The sequence below is a fragment of the Diplotaxodon limnothrissa genome, linkage group LG4 (genome assembly GCF_057381915.1).
Source record: "Diplotaxodon limnothrissa isolate DT_005_m linkage group LG4, D_limnothrissa_male_GT1.1, whole genome shotgun sequence".
In the NCBI taxonomy this organism is placed as follows: domain Eukaryota; kingdom Metazoa; phylum Chordata; class Actinopteri; order Cichliformes; family Cichlidae; genus Diplotaxodon; species Diplotaxodon limnothrissa.
Window position 1 is genome coordinate 20,009,281 of NC_140599.1, and position 22,817 is coordinate 20,032,097.

The window sequence follows — 22,817 nt, forward strand, 5'->3', positions numbered from 1 at the left end:
AAAAGTCAGTCATTCACCACCATCTTCCTGCGTACTAAAACCACCAAAGTCCTCTTCTCCAGTGTCGGAAACGAACAGGCTCAGGATGGCTTCGTCATCCACTCTCAGCTTCTTTCCTTCGTTGTCACTTTCAAAACCAAAGATAATCCTCATTGTCATTGTCAGTGTCGGAGTCGAACACCCTCTGAAGGGCCGTGGCGGTGTCCTCTTCATCATGCAGCAGTCCAGCCCTTCGAAATCCGTTGGTGATCGTGGATGTTTGCACACTTTTCCACGCTGTCAGAATCCACCGGTAGAGTTGAGCACAACTTGCTTTTCGCAAGTTTATCGCCGCTCATCATCCACGACTCCAGCTGAACGCGTAGGGCTACTTTGAAGTTTGTTTTTCGCGCTACTTGTACGGCACTATGTTGCCTGGCGGATGGACATGTGACCAACATACCACTCTTGAACCCCGATCCTTCCGCCAGGCAACGTAGTGCCGTACAACAGCGGAACAAACAAAACAAATCGTCTTACGATATCACAAAAATCATGGACAATCCATAGAAAAGCCGCACCTGACTAAAAGCCGCAGGGTTCAAAGCTTGTGCAAAAAGTAGCGGCTTATAGCCCGACAATTACGGTAATTACACTGCTAAGAACCTTGTTACCGTTTAATGCAGCATGCGGCAAAGAGAGGAAATAAAACACAGCCCAATTCACAGCAAAATGGAAAGGTTACTGTAAGGGGGATTCCTACAAAGAGTCAGGTTTGCACGATATATACTGTAGGTTCTCAATTTGTATAAGACAAATATCCCCAACCCAACCCCCCTTCAAAAAAAATGAACAGGTGCATATATATATATATATATATATATATATATATATATATATATATATACACACACACACACACACATACATACACACACACACACACACCAACCATTATAATTATTATATAACCCTATATATATAATATATAACCCTATTCCTCTGTGGGGCAACCTGCATATGGCCAATAAAGCATTCATTCATTCATTCATAATGTTTGTTAAATAAGTTTTACTCTTCTCAGAGTTGTTCAGAGCCATACTGAGGATTTTGTGTTTCAACATGCCCTAGAATTATTATGTTCCTGTATGAAGCCACCGAAGTTTCCAATCATGTCCAACAGGAGTCTGGGTTAGATAAGAGAAACAGTAGACATAAAGCTAAATACTATACTGTGCAAAAAGAGGGGATTTTGCACCATAATCACTTTTACCTTTGATTTTTTAAAACTAAAACCTACCTGTATAATGCATGTTTTGGAAGCTAGTGGCACTTATCATTCAACATCATAGTCTTATCTCTGCAGACGATAAGCTGAAAGAGAAAGCTCCCACAGAGGCATATCAGACACCTAAAATCTCTATCCCATTCTGAACAGGCGTGCTTTAGAGAGGCACCATCTGCTGGACAGTCTGCTGCACAGCAACAGTGTATTCACCTTATGGGAGCTTTCGATACGATCTAATTGTAAGTTTTAGCGTCAAGGGCGACAAAAGGTGGGCTCAAGAACTAAGGAGCAAGCCCACTCACTTCCGGTTTCATCATTAAATATTAATGATTAATTACTATGTCTCGTGCAAGTGCGTTTGAGATCAGGAAATAGAAAACAAAACTTGTAGAAAATGTGAGTGTGGAGGACCCATGAGCAAGTCAGAAGTGGTTGTCGTAAAATAAAAGGGGTTCGACAAAAAAAAAAAGAAAAAAAAAAGAAAACAAAGTCCGAGTGTCTGGCCACTTCCTACGAAAACGGAAGTGTACACTTGTCAAGTCTCTCGCTTCTTCACGTGGATCCTTTTTGCTCTGCTAAAGGTTTGTGGAAGTGTTGGTTTAACTACGCCTGCGTGGAAAGCTCCTGATAATATGCAGTTGGTCTGTGTTCAGTTCACGGACCAACTGCCCACAATCACCATTGTGGAAAGAAAAGAAGAAGTTAGCCTCGCTTGTCCTGATGTGAGCCTCTATAATAGTCAGTCGTGCCCACAGGCGTCATTTACAGTGCATACATTATTTGTATTATTATTTTTCTTTTACGACTAAATATTTCCCACCAGTAAAATTCTCCACAACGCAAAACACCAGATGGATGCAACACGGAAGCAAGTTTAATACTAGAGATCATCTGTGTAGCTTCCCATGAGAGCTGAGAACAGCACGCCTAAAAGCAGCACACATCATTCGCAGGGCAGAGTGTACTCACATGCTGAGAGTGACTGCGGGTTACTGACGGTAAACTCGTGGATGGTCTATTCATGCAGCCGGCTTACAGCTTTCACAGTTGTACCTTCACATTCCCGAAAAGAGGACCCAGCTCTAACGTTCGCCTTTCCCGCACACGGTCACTTTTTCCGTTGCAGCACGCGCGTCACCACCGTCACTCCATATATGGTAAAAATGACCATATACGGGAGCCAGCTCGACCGCCCATTCAATGGGCGGTTGAAAATAGCGTCACTTAGTGGCCACGTGCGTGGATAAGAAAGTTAAAGCTGTAACATTTGCCCTGTTTAGTTTAAAGGAATTCGCTTGTCAAGCAACTTACTGAGTAACTTATTAACAAAATCGGTGCTTAATACTAACTTTTTCAAGGTGAAGTGTTAGTGATACAATTGCTTATTTAATCTAAACTGTACAACAGATAACATAAAAAAGGGGACACATTTTGGTCCATTAATTTTTATATTTACTTTTAAATACTGATGAACATTAATCCACAATCTCTCTCTGTGGTCTTCCTCGTTTCTAGCTCCATAGTCAACATCCTTTGTCCTGAATATATCAGATATATCAGTATATATCATATCTGATATATGCTGATCAGATATATCACATATAGTATCTATCTATCTATCTATCTATCTATCTATCTATCTATCTATCTATCTATCTATCTATCTATCTATCTATCTATCTATCTATCTATCTATGTGTGTGTGTGTGTGTGTGTGTGTGTGTAGATAGATAGCTAGATAGATATAGATATATCAGTGTGCAGTAGCTTTTAATCAGACTGTGCAGTGCTCTATGCTCTGTCTTACTATTAACATTCAACCATTGTACTATGCAGTATTCCATCTTGCTGCATACACACACACACACACACACACACACACACACACACACACACACACACACACACACACACACACACACACACATATATATTGTAAAGTGTACATTTGTCTCCACTGAGGTATAGTATTACTCATATAGGTTATTTTTTTTATTCCTGCTCTATTCATTTTGCTGCTGTAATAACAGGAATTTCCCAACCATGGGACAAATTCGCTTATCTTATCTTCATTTCTAATCCTGTCTCTGGGTGCAAAGACTTATAATTAGCATTGTCTATCAGTGTTGAAACAAATTTTTTAATAGAGTTTAATTTACTCTTTTTGTTGTAAAAAAAACCCATGAATGATGATGAAAACATGAATAGCAAATGATCAATGAACAAATGCACCCACCCCACACCTGTTATTAAAAGTACTGTACCTCTTAATTCATCTTTTGACATTTAATATTGCATGCATTTATCAAGCCTATGCTAAACTGTGTTCTTCACAGACCCCTATCCAGAGCAGAGTGAAGACTCCGGGCAATATTTTTAGAAAAGGAAAACCTGAAAAACAAGACACCTGTCACTTGTGGAATGGTGGTGATGTGATCCCATTGTCTCTAAGATCACGTGACAACATTTTATGAAAGGGAAGACAGCTGGGTGCAGTTGACTTCTTCTTGTCTGTTTCATAGTGTGCAGATAGCTGCTACAGTGTTCACAGTTTACATGTTTGGTGTACAGTCACCATGAAAATTGCTATTTTTGTGCTGTTTGTGTGCCTTCTTCTTCCTGTGCAGCCTGAAGAGATAGATCACTGTAAGTAAACACTACAGTCACCTTGGTTTCCTCAGTCATCAGATAATATGTAGTTCGGTTTCTGCTGAAGAGTGCCTCTGTTAACTGTTCTATTATTAACAGACACCTACTGTGAGACTTGTTTAACAGTGGCACAAGGTATGTTGGACAATAAATCATTATGGCTAAGAGCTTTTTTATTAATGGTTTCTGATAACCCAGTAGCACAATCTAACAAATGGGATAGCCAGGAATACAAATAGAAAACAAAAGACAAAAGAAAAGGGGAAAGCAAGTCACAGTCTATAAATACCTTACAGAGCTTGAGAAATCCATCAAGGAAGCCCCAGTTAAGAGCAGAAACACGGTTGTTAAACGCCTCATCAGTGGGGCGTTGTGTGAGAAACCTCTGCCTCACAGTCACCATGTCTCTAAGGACAAACTGACATCAGCCTGCAGACACTTGTTAGGTAAGGTAACATCAGATATGTCAAGTAATTTATCTTGTATTCAAGAACTTATTCTGGATTTGCCATTCAGAGTCTCACCGTGGCCAGTTCTATGAAGCGCTGGTGAACAAAGAGCCGAAGAATCTGGATATAGCTCTGTGTTATGAGCACTCCAACTCATGTGTGGGGGTTAAACGCCAGACTTTTGAGGTAAGCTGTCAGTGAGCGAGTAGCCAGTTGTGAAACGTGAACTTCGTGTTTTTCAAGTACACAAATTTGCTCTTAACATTTTGCTTTTGTGGCAGGATTCTAAAGGCGCTTTTACTGAAAGTGACATTGATGCTTTACTTCGGGACAACAAGGAAAATGTTCGCATTGCTCAGCCGATACATTCAGGTTCCCCTGTGCACACAGGAGATGAACTCTGAGAATTTCAGCATCATTTACTGTTTACTACTGTAAATTCTGGACATCAGTAAAATAAATAAATCACTAAAAAAACATAAACCAATAATTTTGTCTTTAAATTATACCTTATGCTGTGTTGAGTTGTTACTTTTCTAAAGAATTTATTCAGCCTCAGATAAGGAGTGTATATTCATTAATGAACAAATTATATAAAATTGATAAAGGGGAAGTTTATATTTCAAGCCTTGGGAAGCCCTCACTTTTCTCTGACAGAAATAGGAACTTCCAAAGTGCATCTGAAGTGATTTAGCCTGTTTTCCTATGTCTTTATTAAGATAATACGAGGTCTGTTGCCTGCTGGAAAATGAATCTATTCTTTGCCATTTGCAGTCACCTGTTTACAATAGGAATTCTAAAACATTTTTAAGGTGCTCCCACTTGTCTTCATTCTTTTCTTCTTTATTATTCTTCGGGATGTTACTAACCATTAAAACAACAACAATTTCTAATGCACTTCTTTCAGAAAATTCATAGAAAAATGCAAAACTCCAAAAAATAAAAAATAAAAGTGGGACACAAAGGAAGACATAAGGATGTATTATTGCACTATAAGCAATTTCATCACAAGTGTGCAGATTCAATATCTTCTTCAGAAAAGTAGTTTGCCTTTTGGACACCAAAAATCCAGGCCAGGCAAATACAACCACAACAATTAAGAAATTCAGAAATTCAAGGTATTAACAATAAGTAATAGTAAAAACAAACCACAGCTGTGTGCAAATCACACCCATATAATATCAGCTGTGTTACCTTGGGATGGTTGTAACTAAGGTGGCTCAGGTAAACTACTAACCGGAAGGTTGGTGGTTCGATCCCAGTCTGCTCCATGCCAAATATCCTTGGGCAAATACTAACATCATGGTGCTCTCTGATGCATCTATTGGAGGTGTGAATGTCTGATATGAAGCACTTAGGAACAGCATAGAAAAAAGTGCTTGTGTGAATGTACAAGTTGCTCAGATAGAGTAAAAAAGCGCTATAAGAACCAGTCCATTTACAAGGTATAAAAGTCCTCTGGGCACACGATACATACAAAAGTGGTACCCTGTACTTCTGTCATGATGTTAGCAAGGTGTCTTCACGATGAAGAAGGTGTGACACATTGCTAAGGATACATCACCCCTTATTCACCACTCAGGACTCCCAAAGGTGAATCGTACTGTGTTGTAGCTGACCTCAAATCTTTCTGTCCATGTTTGTAATCCTACTCAGTTTGTTCTTGTTAACTACAGACAGTGAAAAATACCATGCAATAAAACAAGAAGTTAGAATGCTCTCTGCAAAAAAACAAACAAAAAAGAAAAAGAAAAAAAGAACCAGCGTATGTCTGTCTCAAACTCCTCTTGAAGTATAATCATTGTAATCTAGCTTTTGAATCCTGCCAGTTTTTCTTCAGTCACTGTCCCTAAGTACTTGTATTCTTTTACGTCCTCAGTACAGTCACCGCTAACTGCCATCTGTTGATCAAGGACTCAACTCATCTGATGATTTTGCTGTTTACCTTTAGCTATGACAACCTATGCACTGACCTTTGCAGTCTTACAGTTTTTAATGCATGTGTAACATCGATAAACATGTTTCATTTTATGTGGTTTGGAGGACAGTGTATTCTGTGTAATACACACAACAGAGCATCTTCTTTGCTCCCACCCCCTTTATATGCGCATAATTGGTTGTAAAATGTGAGAAATTTGTTGTACACATTACTAGAAGGCGCACCTGTTTTGTCACTTCATATTTAGTGGTTGTCTTGCAGAAGAGAACGATTAAAATAGGACTTAAATTACATAAATTCATTAATTCATAAAGTTTCAGACTACAAAACGCTGCACAATGTACAGTAAGGAGAGTGGTACATAAATTACATTATTTTCCCCCAAGATCATCCAGTTTTTTTTAATACTTGGCACATTAAATAATTCATCTAATCACTCATAACAATAAATAAATAAATTACATACATTATAAAATTTTAAACTGAGATTTGTTTAACACAGTAGAGAATAGCTGCAAGCAGATCATATTAATGATATTTATGTAGACTCATTTGCCAAGAACTCGTTATCCTCTTGAGCACTATTAACTCGAGGCTATGAGCAGATAACAACATAGTAAAACAAAGAGCGTGTGATAAAGTAGCCCTGCTAGGATATAGCCTAATTCTATTGCATTCACTGAGAAATGAAGGGGAAAAGAGGGCAGGTGGCATTGAGCTTATTGGAACGAGAGCCTTTGACTTGCTCGGGGGGATCAGATTGGAACGTGGCCCGCGTGCTGTTGCTAGGAGGCGCTGTTGGAGCCCGGAAGAGTTGAGCATGGTGATGAAGACGATCGAACCGAGATTGAGGAGAGAGACGTGAGTCTCACCGATAAAGCCTCCAGTTTGTGTTTCCCTGCGACATCTGTCCGTGTCTGACAGTCCCTGCTGGAAGACAGGAGGGCGATATTAGTGTTTCTCCACTGAGTAGGTAAGAATAAGCGCCGGGTATCCGCTGTCATTCTGAAGAGGGTATCTGCACTAAGACGTCTTTTTTAGCTTCCAAAGACAGCAAAACTGGATAATGCTTAAATATTAACATAAAAGCTGCCGAAGTTAAGCTTTCTCTGTAATACCAGATACACAAAGAAAACGATCCCCACCTCTGCTCTGCCGGATGGAAGAACAAGCGTGGATTGGCTAGTGTAATTAGGCGTCTGAAGACCAGCAGCAGCATCATTAGGACCTGCTGGTTGAATTCAAACCTATCCAATAGATTAGATATGCTGCATAGAGCCAGTAACACTCACGCTTATTTCAAAGGCACATTGTTTTAATTGAATCCACACAGGAGCTGTCTGCTTACGCAAACGCCCTACCTGTCTGTGAGTAGTCTGCAGACTACTGTCATTTGCTGACAGACATTTCAGAAATAGAAACAGTATTGATCAGACACACGAGTCCCTTTTGCATTTCCACAAAACATGGAAATGGAAGACAGGCACCAGCAATGTATGACAGAAAGCAAAGGAATGGCAGGAATGTGATGAGTGTGATAAAATCACAGAGGACAGACAGACTGGCTATTGTTGTAGGTGATTTGTCACATTTACCCACATGGTTTCGGCTCGTCGGTCAAACCCCAGTGTAGTGCAGCCTCACACGGACCCTCCCTTTTAATCTCTCGCTCTCCATTTAATTTAACAGCTCGGCCACGAGGCTACATGGTGTGTGTGTCCTACTCAGAGTGTGGATGTGCGGGTGTCCAGAGATGGAAAGCTATGAGGAGTTCTGTCTGCGGAGTCTGGCATTATTGCAGGAGGAGGGGAAATTCAAGAAGACTACATGCGAGCCATCATGTTCCCTGAAGGCTCGCTCTGTCATCCACTTCTATGGAAGAGCTGCGCTTTCACCTCTGGTAAGGAAGAGATAGACAGGCTTGGAAGCCCATGCTAAATGGATTACACAAGATGTAGATGCATGTGAGAGTTCACAGTTTAAACTGAATGAAACATCTGTTTGTGAGCAAATCTGATGAATGAATATATGAACTGCTTTATGACAACAGAGCTTCTCACAGCAGACTTTTTGGCTTGCCATAAAACTGTAAAATGCATTCCATTTAGGTAAACTTACTCGTGCATCCATTTCATTTACTGCTAAGACAAGCCAAAGCCTCTGCTGTGGGAACAGCCTGTTAGGTCAGCAGCTGGCAAAGGGAAACAGTGCGAACGTGGAACATCAGGGCTGTTTGATGTTTGTTAGAAAAATCCATTCGCTTGTGATTGCTGACTAAATAAGTTTGCAGGAAGAGTCCAGCATCAGTCTCTCTTCCATCCAGAAGAAGATACACAAAATATACTGGAAGAAGGCTGAATTCTTCCAGTATATTTCTCATCTGTAATAACATTTTTAGGTACAAAGTGAAAAACTGTGCCTCTTTCAGCTGAATAAACATGCGTATTTTTGAAAATTAAATGCTGAAAAACAAACAACAAAAGCCGCAACCGAATGTATTTTCATTTTCCAGCTGAATGCAGAGCAGTGGAACGAGATGTGTGGCTACAGACAGAAGGCGGTCCAACTGGAAGTGGACAGACAGAACCAGCAGAGGAACAAGCTTTTGGCCAGGATTCAGGGCATACTGGATCAGGCTCAGGTCAGTTGCACACTATGGTCACAGGTCTGGGTGTCATCTGGTCGGGTGAGAGGCCTATTTAGGATAAGATCAAAACATGCTTTGTGAGTACAAACCCAATACCACACTTTGTCAAATGTAAATGAAGTTCTACCATTTTAAGCAAAAAAGGAGATTATTTAGATTTTGATGGCAGTAACAAGTCTCAAAAACTGTGAGAGGGCCATGTTTACCACTCTGTAATGTTGTATTATACGCAGCATGCATATTGTCATATTTTCCGGAAACATAAAGTGCCATTCCATCTATACGCAGATGGCTGCCAGCTCTACTTACCTTTTAGTCATTCTGATAGTCTCCCAACTCGACCTCTGCTTGACTGCCTTACTGATGTCAAAGCATGGATGGCAAAAAACATTTTAAATTTTAATGATCTGAAGACAGAAGCAATTTTATTTGGCCCAAATCGTTCTTCTCATACTCTGGATGTTGATCTTGCAGCTTTGACTTCCCAACTAAAGAGTTCGATCACAAAACTCAGAGTTAAAATTGATTCTGCACTTACCTTTGATGACCATGTAAACGGGGTGGTAAAATCAGCATTTCATCACCTCAGACGTTTATCAAAGGTTAAGCCCTTTCTTTCCCAGCGTGACTTGGAAGGTGTTATTCATGCCTTTATTACCTCACGTTTAGATTATTGTAATTCTCTTTTAATAGGGGTTGGGCAGGGCACTTTGTCACACCTGCAATTAGTGCAAAATGCTGCGGCACGATTTTTAACTGGCAGAAGAAAATTTGATCACATCACTCCGATTTTGGCCTCTTTACACTGGCTTCCAATTGAATTCAGGATCCGTTTTAAAGTCCATTTATTGGTTTTTAAATCTCTAAATGGTCTGGCACCTGTTTATTTGTCTGACTTGTTGAAGCCCCACGTCCCCACTCGTTCCCTTCGGTCAGCTGAGCAGTCGCTGCTTTCGGTCCCAAAGTCACGGCTGAAACTTAGAGGAGGCCGAGCGTTCTCTGTTGCTGCGCCCATGCTTTGGAATAACCTTCCTCTCCATATTAGACAGGCTACATCAGTGCCAGTTTTTAAGTCTTTATTAAAAACCTATTTTTATTCCCTGGCTTTTAACTCTGTGGGTAACTGATATTCTTTTTATTTTTTTTATTGCTATGTCTGGTTTTATTACTATGTGCATATTAGTATTGTACAGCACTTTGGTCTACCAGGTGTGTTTTTAAAGTGCTATATAAATAAATAAATGATGATGATGATGATGATTGTCTTGCTAAAATATGCAAGAAATATGCAAGACCTTCCCCCAAAATACATAGATAGGAGTGTGTGTTGCTGTAAGAACTGCATACACCATCAGAGATGCAGGCTTTTGAACTGAGTGCTGATAACAAGCCAGATGGTCTCTTGCCTCTTTAGTCCAGGTGTGGCGTCCATGTTTTCCAAGAAGAATTTCAATATGTCTGACCACAGAATTGTTTTCCACTTTGCCTCAGTCTATTTTAAATGATCATGTCCATATAAAGCTTCTTCTTTATATACAAGAACTTCAACCTGCTTTTCTGGAAACCTTCCTCTAAACCTTTTAATGTTATTAGTTGTGGTCCCATGTCCCACCTTGTTTTTAGGTGTGGTGCTGCTATCAAATTCAAATTTAGCTAATATTTTTGATTAAATAGTAAATATATTTGATATGTTTTCCATGTTCTGTTGGCAATGACATATATGAAAATCATTGCATTCTGTTGTATTTATCTTTTACCATCATTCCAACTTTCATGGAATTGGGGTTGTATAATGTTATGTAGGCACTCTGAAAAAGTGCTGGACTCTCGTGCTAATATTATTATGCTGACATCGCGTCCTGCTTTTACTGAATGTAAATAGTTTTGGGGCTTTTGACCTATAGTATATATTAAATAGGTTTGTGTGCCAGTCCCATAATGGAGCGCACAAAGTAAATTACAGTCTGTCCTGTTGTCTCTGGTGACATACTCAGAGTTGAATACAGGTTATCTGGCCTAACATTTTCCCCAGTGTGCCGTGCTATTTTTTACCTGATGACGTGTTTTCATAACAGCTCAAGATTCAAAGCAGTATTGTTCATTTACTCAGTGTCAGATTTGCTCTACTTTCGTAATTCCCAGTCTTTGAACAAATGTGATCTAAAGATTTTGTCTGTTATCGTTCACAATGGAACAACCAAAACTCAAGCATGTAATCACATTTTCATTAAAAAACTAACATCAACAAATAAGCTAATTATTTACAGACCATAATTATCACTTGATTTGCCTGTATGCTGAGCTTACATGCGTTTTAATGAAATTCTTTGGTGAAATACTGCTTTTTATGTTTCACAGGTGCTTAAAGTACCAGATGAAGAGGTTGACAAGTTGCCAGTTTCTAAATCTGCAACAGTCAACGGCTACACTCTGGTCACTGACTCACCTGGGCTCCCCAAAGATGCTGCATTTGGGGTTCAGACAAATAGTCATCGTGCTGCTCCATGCTCTGAGATTCCTGTGCTTAATGATTATAAGGCAGTGGAGGAAGTGAAGGTGGATGCCCAAGAGAAGAGTGAGGAGGAGGAAGAAGAGGATGAGGAAGAGGACATTAGTTTGGACAGCCTTCTTAAGAGATCAAGGGAGTATGTGAAGAAAGAGCAGAGTCAGCAGGGATCAAAAGCTGTCCGCGCAATGACCCAGTCTCCCCCACCTGAGACTGACTCTGTCAGTGAAGAGAAGAGCTGCAGCCCTGTGACGGACACAGGCATTCAGTTTGGATTCAGTCTGCACCACAGCCCTGTCGGCCCGCCTCAAATCCAGCATCAAGTGCTGCGTGACCCTAGTCCTCAAAAGTCCATCTGCCTCTCACCTAGTCTACCAGAACCATTTTCTTGTCTCCCCAATCCAGAGACCAGCATAAGTCCTCGTCCACAGAGACGCAAACCACGCCCAGTTTCCACAGGCAACATCCATTTTTCATTTCCCATCGGCCCAGCAGACCTTATCGCTCGAAGCCCAGGACGGTCAGAGGAAGCCATTGGTGTGGCAGACTGGGGAGATGCTTCAATGTCTCCATCTCACTGGAGCTCAGTGGGAATAGAGGGCGTCAGCCAGAGTGGCATTCGTCGATCCAGCCACTGTGGAACCAGTCCAGTGAAGGAGAACTGTAACCCTGTCAGTGCCTCGGTGCCCAGCTCAATGGGTGATCACCTGGCTGCAGGTTTTCGCCGGCGCTGCCACACTATGGACAGCCAGCTGCATACCTACCATTCTGGAGCGGAGCGCATAGACCGCAGCCAGGAACGCCTCCCTCGCTTCATGGCAGGAGTTACACTGTTTGCTCCCAGTCGGCGCACACCTGCAGCCCCTTTAAACCAGTCGTATGATGTAGAGAATCCTTCACTGCCTCTGCTGAGGCCCTGTGTGACTCCTGCAGACGAATCTCCGGGGCCAAACAATGGCAGGAAAACACCGACTGTCCTCAGACATGCAGCTGAAGCACAGGCCCGCAAGACAGGTGAGTGCCTTTGATGTAAGCTATTTATTTTTTTTATGTTTACAACTGTGTAAGTCCCACTGAGATTTCTGATTCCCACATTTATATATTTTATGTTAAGTGAGTAAAACTTTGACATGGTAAAAGACAACTGATTTATTTGTATGCATTTGTGCTTATTAACAGATGAGACCCAGTGGCGAGCGCAGGCTCTGGAGGACATGCAAAGACGTCTTGAGAAGGAGCATGCTTTGCAGATGTCTCTGCTCCTCGCTGAGCAGGAGAAAGAGCAACAGCGCCTCCACCTGGTCAGCACATGGAATTTAACATGACCATTTTATATAGAAGTAGATCAGAAAAAAAGTGTTCTTTTTTTAAATGACCATGAAAAGCTACACCAAAACCTAATGTTTAACTACAATGCCAAACTTTATTTTCTTTATTTTATTTTGCTTTCTTTGTGTGTGTGTGTGTGTGTGTGTGTGTGTGTGTGTGTGTGTGTGTGTGTGTGTGTACATCTGAGTTTTATATGCCTTTTTAAAAAGATTATGAGCAGAGCATTAGTGAAATACAAATAATGTTGTGTGCGGTGTGTTTAGGAGCTTGAGGAGACAGAGAGAAGGCTGAAGGAGCAGGGGTCTGTACGTCCTCTAAGTGCAGATGCTTGTGGCTGGAATCGTAGGTCTGTGAACGACTGCCATCCTATCATGAGCCCCTCGTGCCCGGGACTAAGTCCTGTCCACACACCATCAGAACGATCACCTGGACACAGTATAGGTATCGTTTTAATAAACTTCTGTGCTCAGGATTGTAAAAAGTGTTTACAAAAGACACATGAATGTCATGGTTCATTTTCACCCACCCCTTGCTGAAACAAAATGTTTAGATTATAATTGTTAAAAGTTATCTGCATTAAGCTAAGGTTAGCTCAAATTCAGTACATTGACATATTAGATGAAGTAAATTAGGAGAATATTTAAACTGATGAAGTGCATAGAGGCACTTGACATGTTTGAAAAACTGTCATCCTAAAATGAGCCATTGTTGAGATATAGAGCACATCTATACAAACAATTAATATGCTGAACCCTGTATGCAACAGCTAAAATTACAAGATGGAGAAGCTGAATTAAATATGAAAGTCACTGTGCAAGTCTTTGCCACTGTGTGCAGCAAAGCACGCAACCACTGTGTGAGGTTGCGTTGCGGTCACTTCTGAGCTGATGAGCAGGCTACACATTATCAGAGCAGGAGCTGGCTGAGAACGCATCAGAGGGAGGCAAACAGAGCTATGGTAACTCGAGCATGTAGCTATCTGAGAGTTCAGTTTCTTCCTCACACCTCAGATGCGCAGCAGTGTTTTTGCATCTAGATTCATGTGTGTAGAGCGTTCATCAGCATCATGTTTTTGCTTATTTGCTTTGTTGGGTTGAAAAATAACTAAATAAACTTGTGATCATACTTATGGATCACCATGGCGCATACCATTGGCCATGTGAGTTATTTATGCAGAGGAAAAAAGTGAGTGTGAATGTGCCTGACGTCGCTGTGTGTGAGTGCGCTGTGTAAAAGTAATTGTCTCCAACTATGAGAGGTGATTCTGCAGGTCACCAGCTATCGTTGTGGGGAAAAAAAGAAAAAGGCAGTAATGAGAATAATGAAAATGTCTTAGTTTTATCACTTTTAGGTGAAAAGCAGACCTGGATCAATTTTCCACATGCAGCGGTCGGAAGAAAATTATAGGTTAATATCATTGGAAGTGATCAGGCCAAGTTTCTGGCTGAATTGCTTACAGCGTCATGTGTCCCTCAACCTAACAGTTACTACCATAGGCTACCAGAAAAAGGGTGGTGAAATGACCTTTTAAATGAACCAGAACTGTCCCTTAATTATATACAAGACAGTAAGAGACATAATTGTTTTTATTAATATAAGGATGGTGTTTTCCTCACTAAACTGGAAGTGCATTTTGTTGTTAGAGCTTTTGTTTTTCATACAAACAGCATTTCACACATCAGCACAAATATAGCTCAGAGGTGAAGTCAGGGAGTAGAGAAACAGATCAGATACACTGACTACTCGCTGAAGAACAACAGTGATTACTTTTTAATGTTTTCGGTCATTGTTATTGTCTGTTATTTGCTTTCTAAATTCTGTGTCCTATAATATCAGAAAAAAATAAAATGCTAGTGTTTGTTGATGAGATATGCTGCTCGTTTCAGCTGCGTCTTTAAAATATCTACTGTTTCTTTCTCCAGGTTTGCCCAGTCCTGTCCCTTCTAGTGCATCCTCTCCATGTCTTCAGCCTCCTCTTTATCTGTGGGGTTCCACGTGGGGGGCTAACAAACCTCGGGCCAGGCAAAGTCTGGTGTGTAAACACTGCAAAACAGGAATAGCATTGGCAGCCAAATCCAAACTTCAGCACACTGGCTGAGCTCATTACACCTTTAAGTACATGTAGTATATATACTGTAAAGTGTATATAATAAGTGTATATAAATCTGATGTATATTGTAAGTACCATTGTTTCTTTTACTCTGTTACATCCATAACGCTCTGAACTGTTGTAAGTCTTCAAAGCAAATACCAAATAGAAGCTAAAAGTCTTCTTGGTATGCAGTCTTGCAGCAACCTTTTATTGTAATTGAGTCTATTTTTTGTCCATTAAATCAGAAAACGTGTATGTATGTGAAGACTGATATCATTTATCTTAATATCTCACATTTTCTCCATGTTCTTCATTACTTTCTCCCAGGTTCTGACAGCTGATCAGCAGAAAGCATTTTGCAGAATTGGTGCTATCACTCGCGGCTTCCTCACACGCAGACTGCTTAAAACGGAGAAAGTCAAACACCTCCGCCAAACCATCATGGTGAGTTCCATTTCATACCTTCATACACAATAAAAGAGTTACAGGAGTGTAAGGAAGTTTCATTTTAGATTATGACGTTAGTGACTGAGTGTGTCTAACTGTGCACTTTCTCTCTGTATTTATATGTGTGCCTTAAGGATACGCAGGAGTTCATCCGTTCATTTCAAACTGAAGCTCTACAGAAGAGAAGCGCCTACACTGCACAAGATCTCGCCCTGCAGGAGAGAGTTAGAGCCCAGGTATGACTGTGTACTAAACCTCTATAGCCAGCAGAGGGCCATCTTTATTCATGTTTCTCCTTGTTTGTTGTTCCCTCAGTTACGTGCAGCCCTGTATGACATCCATGACATCTTCTATGAAATGCCTTTGGAGGATCGCTTAGCATTACTGCAGCAGGACAGAGAGCTCCGTGTGGAGAGGAAGCTACGAGACATGGTAACATGAACACAGTCAAGTAAATAATCAAGTATCCAGATTTAATCAAGAGAAGGTGATCGTTATTGTCACTGAAAATATCCCTCTGTCCTTCTAGAGCCTATAAACTAAGCTTTAGTTTGTTCAAACACTGGAGAAAGTTTTATGAAGCCATGCATTCTGTGTCTGGAAAGGTTCATCCAGACACTCGTGGCTTATCTTGTTGTTATTAATGCATTGTTTGTAATATAGCACCTTCTCACAAAAGCAATTGTAAGAAATTGGTTTGTGACTGTCTTTGACTTTTTCAGTATTCTGAGTTGTTTTTTTTTAATAAACTATAAACTACATTCACTCCAACAGGAGAAAGCCAAGTGTCCCAAAGAGAGAGTGGCTCTTTCTGCTGCCACACAGAGGTCTCTGGACAGGAAAAAGAAGTAAGACAAGAAATGAAAACACGTGTTTTACGTTCATGCTGTTGAGATCCAGTGATCAGTGGTGTATCTGGTGCTTCTTTAGGGTTGGTGAATCTCCAGCACAGACTAGGAAGATGCAGCAGAAGCCAAAAAGCCCCACTACCAACAGGTGTGAGACACAGCTGTGGGATTTTATTACTTTTTAATTCATTTTGTGTTTCCCTCGATGTAATTTCTAGATTTTTGTCCCCAGACGTTGTTTAGATAAATTCATTATTCCTTTCCTAGAGTCTTGAAGCCAAGCCAAGGACAAAATGCCTCTGTCCCAGGACAGCTTAACCGTCAGGGGTGAGTCTGTACTGGTACAGATTGTAAAACACTTTTTATAAAACACCAATTGCCTGAATCGCATATTCATGAAAACAGCAGTCTTCAGACACACCCTGCTTTTGACGTATTTAAAGTCACCACAGTGACTTTTTTCTCTTAGGAGCTGGTACAGAAAGACCCCAGAGGAGAGGGTGAAGCGCACAGAGAACCTGAAGAAGCAACACTCGCTGGGCTAATTCATGACACAACATGCCCCGACCTGTGAACTTGAATATTTAGTATTTTAATACAAACCTTGTACCACTGAACTTTAGTCAGCGCTGCTAACCACATGATTGTCCTTCAGTTAGCTTTGGAAATTCACATGAATGTATTCACACACAAAAACACGATCACAGCGCTGTTGGTTTCTGTTGGTCACTGTTGCTACTCGCCGAAATACTTAGTTTCAACAGCTGATTGTTATGATGAAGAAAAGAATAAGTAGCTGTAGTTAAATGTAAGCCACAAGAAGCTCAATTGAAAACACGTAAAAACATTTCTGTGCCTGAGTACTCTGCCTTTGTTGTCTGTCATGTTTTAGCATGCATATATTTAATATCAAGTGCTTATAGCTGTAAGTTGCACACAGACAGTCACATAATGTAGTTGTTCTGAAAATACAATATTTTAATGTATATGATTTATTCCTTCAAGGGCTTTAATTACCAGTTCGTGCATTGTTTTGTTCTTTATGCTGAGTGTATTATAAAATGTATAGTACTCTGAGTCTGACTCTGAGTCGTATCAGGGTGTTTTAGTATTTGGTTTAAATGCCTAATGAAACGGAAAAAAGATAAATATCTGTGTTTACACTCTGGCATGCTGTTACATTAATGTAGCTTCACACGACCACAGATGCACAGCCGGCATTCAGTGTGGACTTTGTTTCAGAAATGACTGAAGAAAAATAAATTTACAAGACCAAGAAACAATATAAGACATTTTAATGAAATAGTATTTCTGAAATATTGTGTGAACTGATGCGTTCACTGCAGCACCACGCTGACTTCATATTTGTGCACTTGTAGCATTCAGCATTGATGTTTTTCTCCCACATTGCTGTGTGTGTCTTTTAAAGGATGATTTATTTCATTTAAAATGTCAGATTGTCTTTTTTCTTCAATGTCCAGAATAAAATCTGAAATTATTTAAATTTTCATGGAATTTAATTCATGATACAGTTAAATTATAACCTAGCTAAACTAAGCTAACTATAACTTAGCCATAAGTTTTTGACATGAGCTTCTTTTCTGTTGTTTGCTTTACCGATGTTTCATGACCCAGTAAATACGTTCAGCATGGTTTCAAACAAGGATCCTACTTAGATATTTAATTCTGGCCCATGATAAGGTAATAAAGCCAAATATTAAAAGTGGTCATGTTTATTTTTCATAAATCTCTAAAAATAATTTACTGTATTTACACATCCTTTTTTTGATGAAATTGACTATATTTTAATCTACTCTGAATACCACCACAAATCCAGAGTGAAGAAGGAGACCAAACAGATTTTTCTAGGCATATTTACAGCAATAAGACTTTAATTATAATAATTTTTATGTTGCAGGATACAAACATTCTTGAGCAAATCAATCTGTATTATATTCAACAGACTTGCACACATTCCAACATTAAACAGAATAAGTCTCATCATTCATTACACAATAAAATGTGGTAATATGAAGCTTTGTGATCCATTTTCTCTGTAATAGTAATCTGTGTCAGGATGCAGCTAAACCATATTCATCTAGTTGGCCTGGATTTTTAGCCTGCATGCAAAAAATGTTTTTATGTCACAATAACATGAATTTCATTTCGAAAAGAGGCACAACTGCTATATATTATAAATACATGGTGAATACAAAGTTTAAAAAAGGCAAGCTTGTGGCTGTTTACAAATAATTGCATAATCTACAGTACGTGTCTCCTCTATATGCAAAAAATACGTAATAGTAATGAGTGATATAATCCTACATTGTGATATAATCCTACATTGTGATATAATCCTACATTGCGCTGACTACATTATCTCCACACTGTCACACCAAAAGAAAACGTAAGCCACAGATCTCGCACACATTTGAACAAAATGGCTCCAAACTGCTTTAAAAAAGTTAAATATGCGTAATTTTTCTAAGATTGTGCAAGAAATTTTGTTTTTCATTTCTTCTACTGTCATCAACATAAATAAAGGTTTTTAGTTTCCTGTAGTTAAAACAGCCATTTGCCATGACAGACAGCGACATAGCTGTGCTGGAACTAGAATACCTCTCATATGAGTTTGGTAAAGACACCAGCCGACCATCCACATATATGCATTTACACCTAACATCTTTCAAGAAGAAGGCTTTGAGTCAGTTTTCACTTCCACAAAGATATTCTGTGATGCACTGTCAGGAATCATCTAGCTGCCCTCTGCATCATCCATCCATCCGTCCGTCCGTCCATCTTTTTTCACTTATGCGGGGCCGGGTCGTGGGGTCAGCAGCCCAAGCAGAGAAGACCAGACCTTCCTCTCCCCAGCCACCTCCTCCAGCTTGTCTGTGGTAAGACCAAGGCGTACCCAGGCTAGCCAAGAGATACAATCTCTCCAGCGTGTCCTGGATCTGTCCCGGGGCCTCCTCCTGGTGGGACATGCTCAGAACACACCTCACCCAGACTTGCACACATCCTTGTAAGATGCCCGAACCACATCATCTGGCTCCTTTCAAGGTGAGCCCCTCCTGGAAGGGAGAGGCCAGCCACCCTTCGGAGGAAGCTTATTTCCGCCTCTGGTATCCACAGTTTTGTTCTTCAGTCATAAGCCACAGCTTGTGACCATAGGTGAGGGTAGCGACATGGATCGACCGTTTGAGAGAAATTGAGAACTTCGCTTTTACACTTAGGAATAAAATTATTAAATAAAGTTGTCATGGTGATTGTTATGTACACATTGCAATTCTGCTCATTAATTAGTTGGCACTCTGTGTAATGAGGGTTGTTGGGAAATCAGTTTTACCCCAGTTCTTTTTATTCCTCGAGCATCCAGAGATGGCACCGGACTCAGTAGTCATTTTCACAAAATCTTTATTCATCTTCATTTAAGCATGCACTTCTAGAAGGGAAGACGAGGCCGGTGTCCCTCTCCAAAATCTTCACTCCTTTGTCTGTGAAACACAGTTTTATAGAAGCGACCCCATCATAACCCCCCCCCACGGTGGGCCGCAAACTCTGTGTCTGTCTATGTGCACGAGCACATGAATGCCTACATGTGCGCGTTCCCTAGTGTCTATGTGAGTGCTCGTGTGTGACTGTGTGCACATGAGTGATTGTGCGTGACAGTTAAAACACTGTGGGTGTAGGTAACTCCCTAGAAGTCATAAAACCCCTCTCACTTCCAGACCACAGGTATCCAGTTACAATGTTGAGACCCCCCCCCCCCCCCCCCCAATACATCCTCTGGGGAATTTCCACTCAGCATTAACTCTTCTCTGTTTTACTGTCACAGCTCAAGTGGGGGAGGGGTACAATCTACTCCTAAGTTCACGACACAATCAGCCTTTACTATATTGAGGGCAGTGTCAGTGTCTCTACAACAGTTCTACATTCTATGATAACACATTTCTAAACTCTAAATCAGCTAAATATTCTACAGGGTCAAAAGCATCAATTCAGTGCTAAGCTTGAATTGAATTATTGAGACTGACATAATGAGGGATTTGCAAACATGCAAAAATTCTGGGCCAAGCGAGTCTGAACAGAATGTCCGGACTTAGATAATAATAAGAATCAATAGGCAGCGAATTGCCAGCTAATATTAATACAGCAAGGCTAGAGAGCGAGGTGTTTTTCTTTCTCTATTTTGTTTCTAGGAAAAGGAGCAGATGCAGACAAGGTCAGATGTGGATAGAGTGGGGGAGAAGATCCACTCGGGAGACAGCAGAACCGGACACGTTGTTTCCCAGAAGAAGTAGTCATAATAACACTTGTTTTTGTTGTGGTATAAAATTGTAATACCTGCTTACAGGCTCATCATTTTTGTGAAGCAGACCTCTGGTTCACATTGAGGTCTAGCATGCTGAAACTTCAAGTGCTGAAATTAATTTAATCTTTTAAAAGACCGTTTCTCTTTCTTTAAGGAAGCAGAGGAGAAAGACTAACTCCAATACACTCAGCTCTCTCTTCACCAAGATGGATTGGTACAGCTTCTGCATCACTGCAGCCGCAGCACCAATCCGTCTGTCAGTCTCCCGCTCCCCTCTCCTATCACTCGCAAACAAGATACTTAAATTCCTCCACTTGGGCCAAGAACTTGTCCCTGATCTGGAGTGGGCACTCCACCCTTTTCCAGCTGAGGACCATGGCCTCAGATTTGGAGGTGCTGCTTCTTATTCCCACCACTTCACAGTCAGCTGCAAACTGTTCCAGTGTGAGCTGGAGGCCATCACTTGATGAAGCCAACAGAACCACATCATCTGCGAAAAGCAGAGATGAGGTGCTGAGACCATCCAAGTGAAAGTCTTCCATCACTTGGCTACGACTAGAAATTCTGTCCATAAAAATTCCGAACAGAATCGGTGACAAAGGGCAGCCCTCGTGGAGTCCCTCATCCACCGGAAACAAGTCTGATTTATTCCTGGCTATGTGGACCAAGCTCTTGCAACAGTTCTACAGTATAAAGATTGAATGGCCCGTAGCAATGGGCCAGACACCCCATACTCCCGAAGCACCTCCCACAGGACACTCTGAGGGACATAGTCGAATGCCTTCTCCAGGTCCACAAAACACATGTAGACTGGTTGGGCAAACTCCTATGGATCCTCCTCAAATATCATTAGTTGGATAATTCTGTTAATTTATGTTGATTTGAAGAAATGTTAAAAATAGGTTTCCAGCAACATTGTGTGATGAAATTGTGCAAAGAGTATCTCAGTTATCATAGTTTTTGAAGGAAAGATTTAAAAATTATTTGAAATGACAGTTGTTGTGTCATCTTTGGAGTTGCTTTACACAACAAGTAAACTGGAGTTTATTTTGTTGATGATGTAGTCATCATCTGCCTTAGATTGGCCTCTCGCCCAATGGTAGCTGCTATAGGTTTCTGAAACCCTTGATAAAGATAAGCGTCAGAGGATGGACATAGTTATCATTAACTGATTAGGCCTGTGGTAAAAAGGCTGCTTCTCTGATAGACGACAGAAGAACTCGTGATGAAGTGAAAAGCCTACTTACTCTAAAGTGAGAGGCCATTCCTGTCTGAAAGGTTTACAAGATAAATCTTAAGGGTCAAGAGATGATTAGTTTTTCTTAACTGGCTTGGCACATTTGTCCAAATATTTTTAGCTCCCTCAACTGTTCATCAATGCAGTAAAACACCATGTTTAACCACAAAAAGACTCCAACTTAAATAAGCAATGTTTTCATGTCAAATAATAAGTAATTGTCACAAAAACAAGAGGCTAATCTAAGACTATGTAAAACATCATAAATAAAATATAATAAGGACAAAAATAAAATACTGATATACAGAAAATGTCCTTAGTTTTAGATTGTAGAGTAATTTTTGGGTAGTGTTTAAAACTACAGTAGTGTGAAAACGTATTTGTCCCCGACCTGATTTTCTTTTTTTTTTCTTGTATGTTTGTCACATTTTAATGTTTCAAATCCTCAAACGGGGGATTTAGGAAGGAACGCTGGTTTGAATGGGGAGTCGAGGAGGGCATTTACGTGAAAAAGCAAAGATCATCTCTGAATCGAGGAGGGGGTATAAGGGTACATCTTTCGCCATCTAACAATGCTGTGATTGTAGACATTCCCAAAGTCTGTGATTGGTACTCAAGGCAACTAATCAATGGTCATGACAATTTGCATATTAATGATCAAGAAACTGACCTCGCAGTCCATTGTTTATTCAGTGGGCTAGTTTCAGTCCTTGTGCAATGTGCTGTTTATAAGGTTGGAGAAACCTGCAGTCAGCTGAGACTGAAGAAGTCACTTGGATAAGGATGTTTCTCCCTCTGACGCTACGTCCAGATGAACAGAATCAACCTTTTGGGACCTTCATTTAGAAACTCCATTTTGTCTTTACTAGTATTATTTTTGTTTGATTTTTAAATTTGTTTGCTGTTCTGAAACACTGAAGTATGACAAACACAAAAATAGGAAATCAGGAAAGGAGTAAACACTTTTTCACACCACTGTATGTTTGTCACGCAATGCAATCAATTTTTTGGTGATTTTAGGGTAAAAAGATCTGGGTTAAAAACAAATTTCCTATCTAATGATTACAATAAATATTTGCTTGCACGTAAGAT

General features: G+C 40.3%; 1 protein-coding gene across 2 annotated transcripts; it reads left to right on the forward strand.

Moving 5' to 3' along the window:
- The first annotated feature begins 8,039 nt into the window (after window positions 1-8,039).
- ccp110 (centriolar coiled-coil protein 110) lies at window positions 8,040-16,718 on the forward strand. 2 transcript variants are annotated; one of them, XM_085352422.1, is made up of 13 exons: window positions 8,040-8,204; window positions 8,817-8,945; window positions 11,310-12,471; window positions 12,637-12,758; window positions 13,050-13,227; window positions 14,709-14,818; window positions 15,206-15,322; window positions 15,460-15,561; window positions 15,641-15,757; window positions 16,100-16,173; window positions 16,256-16,321; window positions 16,441-16,500; window positions 16,643-16,718. In XM_085352422.1, the coding sequence occupies exons 1-13, from the start codon at window positions 8,040-8,042 to the stop codon at window positions 16,716-16,718; spliced, it is 2,478 nt and encodes an 825-aa protein (XP_085208548.1). The 2 variants fall into 2 exon arrangements, with proteins under 2 accessions (XP_085208548.1, XP_085208547.1); XM_085352421.1 differs by having other exon boundaries at window positions 8,058-8,215; window positions 8,783-8,945; window positions 11,310-12,477.
- Window positions 16,719-22,817: the final 6,099 nt, after the last annotated feature.